The 4,765-nt window shown below is 44.4% G+C and overlaps 1 protein-coding gene across 14 annotated transcripts in view; it reads right to left on the bottom strand.

The window, feature by feature from the left end:
• The window catches only part of Fam35a (family with sequence similarity 35 member A), a 161,338-nt gene that overhangs the window by 11,585 nt on the left and 144,988 nt on the right, over positions 1–4,765 (bottom strand). For all 14 annotated transcript variants that reach the window (XM_023701298.1, XM_023701300.1, XM_023701299.1 and 11 more), the window contains one exon: positions 3,630–3,858. In XM_023701298.1, coding sequence (XP_023557066.1) covers positions 3,630–3,858 — 229 coding nt within the window. The remainder of the gene's footprint in view (positions 1–3,629; positions 3,859–4,765) is intronic.

Here is a 4,765-nt window from a genome sequence, read left to right as displayed (position 1 = left end):
GTTTATAAATAAAACTTTGAAAAGAAAAAATATATATAAATAAATAAGAAAAGACAATGTAACTAAACACCAATTGCAGTAAGTAATATAGGTCACTAACAGAAAATAAAAGTGGGGGCTAGGGATGACCTCTCTGTGGATCAGGCAGAGGACAGAACACTGAAGAAAGTCTTACAGAGAAAAGGAGTGACCACTGTGTGCAGAGGGCTGAAAGCCCCGGCGAGCCAGATGGAGAGGCCCAGGGCACTGGGCACCACGGGAGAGTGCACAGATGCTATCTACACCCTGGCCACAGTGGAGATCGCTCCAGAAAGATGGCAAAGAGGTAGGGCAGCAAAGAGGACTCGAGACTGACCAAGCATTTCAAGAGAAAGGCTAGGAAACCCCGCGAGGGGAGTGCCACTGGGCCAGCGACGAAGGAGGGCGTGGGATGCAGTCAGGAGTAAGTCAGAGAAGGGACAGGTTCATCAGTTACGCTGCTTCAAATCTGTAGGCAACCTTAACAAAAGCAGTGCAAGCAGCACTACAGGTGTGGAAGGGAGTCAGCTGAAGTGAATTCAGAGATGAAGAAAAGAAAAAGAGGCAAGTCTGCAACCTTTTAGCAAAGACTGGTGAAAGGCAGAGCAGAAAAGAAGAGGGTGGTAGGACAAAGAGGTAAGGTTAAAGGTGACCCTGTTCATGTGTTTCTAATCTGACAAGGGCCAGAATGTGAATGCAGGCTGGTAGGAAAGGCCCAGCAGGAGTGACAGTAAGGGAAAGCAGAAGAAAAAACAAAACAAGGGTGGCCTGGTCCCACACGCAGGGTTGGCCAGGCTTCTTCAAGAGGCGTATTCCTGCACATCTGACTACTGCCCAACTTCCCGCCCCAGAGCCACCCACATTCACCATCAGTACCTTCCCAATTTACTAAGCATTTTATTTTGTTTTCTGTCTTTTTGAGACAGGGTCTCACTATGCTAAGGTTGGCTTTGAGCTCACACTGTAGCCCACACTGGTCTGGAACTCACAACAATCCTCCTGCCTCAGCCTCCCAAGTCCTGGGATCGCAAGCCTGTGCCACCACACCCGGCCTCATGTTACTAGCTTTAAGAGCTCTAGCTCCTGCTAATTGCTAGTGCTCTGCGACACACCCATGATATCTCTTTTTACCTGCCACTCAGTCTAAATGGGGCCAATTCTGTTTTCCCAACATTTTTTAAAGAACAATATACATTTATTTCTTTAAAATTCCAGAAAAAACTTGTTTCTTGTTCCTTCTACAGCTATATTCAGTTTCACTTGTTCTGTATAACACAGAAATGACTCAAGGCCCTGCATTTCCCACTAACTAACCTCCGGCACACCATACCCATAAAAGCAGGAGCACTTTCTGTAATGGTTACTACCAAGTATTTGCCAGTTAATCTGTAGTTAACCAGAACCTCACATTCCGTAAGTATTACAGTTAACTGAGGTTTATATCCATAAGGACATGGTACCTGGTACGGCTTATACCTAGATGTTTCCCCACAGCCTCATCTGTTCATAGGTGCGGTTTTAGGAGGTGACTGGATCATGGGTGTATGATACCAGGTTAGTCCCAGGATAAGTTTATAGCTGGGTGTGCTGAGCCATTGTGGGTATGGCCTAAGGGCCTGTCTCCATCCTCTTCCCTCTTCTCTTGCTGCTTCCTGTCCTCCATGCCCTGAGCTGTTTTCCTCTACAATGTCCCTTTGCCATCTGAAACTGCCTTTGAGCCAGCCAACTATGGATTAAAACCTCTATGAACTGGGCTGGGGAGATAGCTGGGCTGGGTGCAGGAGAGAACTTGGCTTGGCAGCATAACTCCTATCCCTGGTACTGCTTGGATACAGTCCCAGTGCTTGGGATGCTGAGACAGGAGGATCACTATGAGACTGAATTACGTATCAAGACCCTGTATCAAATTAAAAAACAAAAAACCTCCATGAAATGTAAACCAAAATAAACCTCTCCTCCTTTAACTTGTGGGTGTGGGTAGCAACAAGACAAGTAACTAAGACATTACCTAAGATAGAAAAAAAGTCCCTTCAATCTCAAGAGACCTTGGCCATCAACACATCTCACTACCTTCTTAAAATAGTAAAATGATCTGATATGTATATTCAAAATATTTAGGATAGATATACAGCTACATTCTCTTAATTCAATGAATAGAAAGATTTGTTCTAATAGTGTTTGTGGACAGGATATCATGTCTGAGTCTTGTATAATGAAAAACCACTAAAACAACAATATGCAATGTATTAATTATTGAACCTGTCCTACTAATCGGTTTTGAAACTGTCTCATTGTTATTTGTTTCTCAATAAAATTATTTTTAAAAATAGTAATATACAATACTTCTTTTGATGAAAACTTTATTTCCTATTAGAAAAAATTAAATCAGCCGACATCCTTCCTTCCCACCTATGACACTATCGTCACTGCTGTCCTTCTCCTCTCCTGTACCCAGCCTCATTTTCATCTGCTCTCCAAGGGACAGCTGAACATGTGTCCTAGCAGTAGAATTTAGCAGAGGTGACCCGTGTGGGTACTGGGGCTGGGTCATAAAAAGGCTGGCTTCTACCTGGCTCTCCCTTAGTGGCTTTCACTGGAGAAACAAGCTGCCCCAGTGTGAGTGTGCCAGGAAGCTGTAGGAGTGGGGATGTGCAGGGAGGAACACAGCTCGTCCCAGGCTCGTGGCTCTAAGCTACCAGGGACACACCCAGCCTATACCTTCCTTTGCCTCCCAAAACTCCGACACCCACACAGCTGCCTCTCCTAAGCTGAATAGTGGCTTGGCCTGCTGGTCCTTGGCTCCTGTATAGAAAAATCAACGTATGAGCTGGACGTGGTGGCACAGGCCTATAATCCCAGCACTTGGGAGGCTGAAGCAGGAGGATCATCGTGTGTTCAAAACCAGCATCCTGAACTGCATAATGAGACCCTGTCTCATTTATTCATTTAAAGCACAGATAATTATTTGTAGGTAGCAATACAGCTATGAATTAACCTCCTGTACGCCTCCTGAAGTATGCCATAACATGCTGGATAGATCTGCATTTAGGTTTTAGATACTGCTGTATTTAGAAATAAAAGAGTATAAAACCATGGTATATTACTCTGTAAAAGTAAGTAATAGTTCTGCCCCCAAAAAAAGGTAAGTAATTTATGTGGTCAAAGAAATTATCCCTGACTTTGGACATTTACTTTTTGGAAAACAATGTGTTTTCTCGCTGAGCTAGTTGACAATTTTACCAGAGAACATTTATTTGCTATCATCAGTTTCTAAGGTAAAGATAAGAAGTGAAGTATGGAAGGTTAAATAAACATATTACTAGCTTGCACAAACAACTCAGAGGCAAGATCACATAATACCTTTACCCTTTAAATTCCATTTTAAAATGGTGAAATGAATTATGAAACATTTAGACTCCGCATGCTGTCTTGAGACAAAATTTCCCTGCACAATATCTGCTTCCATAAATAATTACTTGTCCTTCAGGGAAAATTTCTGTGCTCTTGGGTTAGTTCTAGTAGAGAGTAAGGGTTTATACAGGTAATCTTCAGTCACTGCAGTCCCATAATAGTAAATATTTCCATCACACTGGCTTCCTGTTCTGCATTACCTGTAGTATGTTTTCTTTCCAGAAAGTGGCAAGCAGCTAAGACACTGTCTGTAGATCTTGTTCTCATCCGTGTCCAGTTCTGAGCCACACCCTGCACAGCCAGTGTAGGTCATGCTGGGGAGGGAACAGAGGATGCGCTCCATGGAGCTTCGCGCATTCAGACGAACCTCCTGAGCTGCTCTGACAGCAAACACTAGCTCCACGATCTGGGCTTTAATCAGAACCACTCCTAGGAGAGATGAAGAAAAACAGTTCATGTACACTTCCGGACTTAATGATAACTTGAATTCGTAAATGCGCCCCATGATTTAGGGTCACTGGGGAAAGGCTGCATCAAGTCTTGCTCCTGCTCATCGTCTTTCCCAGGGAATCCCTCTCATTTCGGGCTGTGATACCAACTCTAGAATCTGCCTGCAGCCCAGTGAAGGTTTACTGGGCTCACTGAGCAGCTGGTGGTTTTCTTCCTCCACTCCTCTGGATATACATACAAAAGCATAATTGTTCCTTTAGGAAACATCCCTTCACACACAGTACTTGAAAGTAGCTACTAGTGAGGCCCCAACACTTTTTAAAATTTATTTTCAGTACAGGGAATTGAACTCAGGACCTCATCCTTGCAAGGCAGGTACTCGTGCTACTGAGCTATATCCCTGGCCCTTCTACCAGCATGCTAAAGCCTTCCTCATGCCTGTGCGGGGCTCTTCCCTGTCAGGAGGGAGGAGGTGCAGGCCAAGAGCTCATCACTCCTGCTGCCTCCTAGCTGCTCCTAGCTGCTCCTTGCACCATCTTTCTAAATCCTGCCCACGGTGACTCCTGCACTTTGCCTTCATTTTTCAATGGTTTTGTCCCCTTTTCCAATCACACCACAGATCCCTGTGAGTCAGCAGAAAGGTCAGCAGTCACCTCGCTAACAAGCTGGAACAGACTGCCATGACACCTTCCCACAGCCACGCTGAATCTCTAAATTATTTAATAAAAGAATTCAAATACAGGGTGTGTGGCACACCTCTAATCTCAGTACTCAGGGAGGCTGAAGTAGGGAGGGTCATCATGAGTTCAAAGTCACCCTGACCTACAGAGGGAGAACCTATCTCAAAAAAAAAAGGAAGAAGGGAAAGAAGGTAGGAAGGAAGGAA

The sequence above is a fragment of the Octodon degus genome, unplaced genomic scaffold (genome assembly GCF_000260255.1).
Source record: "Octodon degus isolate 3935 unplaced genomic scaffold, OctDeg1.0 scaffold00132, whole genome shotgun sequence".
NCBI classification, from domain to species: Eukaryota; Metazoa; Chordata; class Mammalia; order Rodentia; family Octodontidae; genus Octodon; species Octodon degus.
Note: the sequence above shows the minus strand (reverse complement) of the source record. Positions and strands in the feature narration are given on the sequence as shown.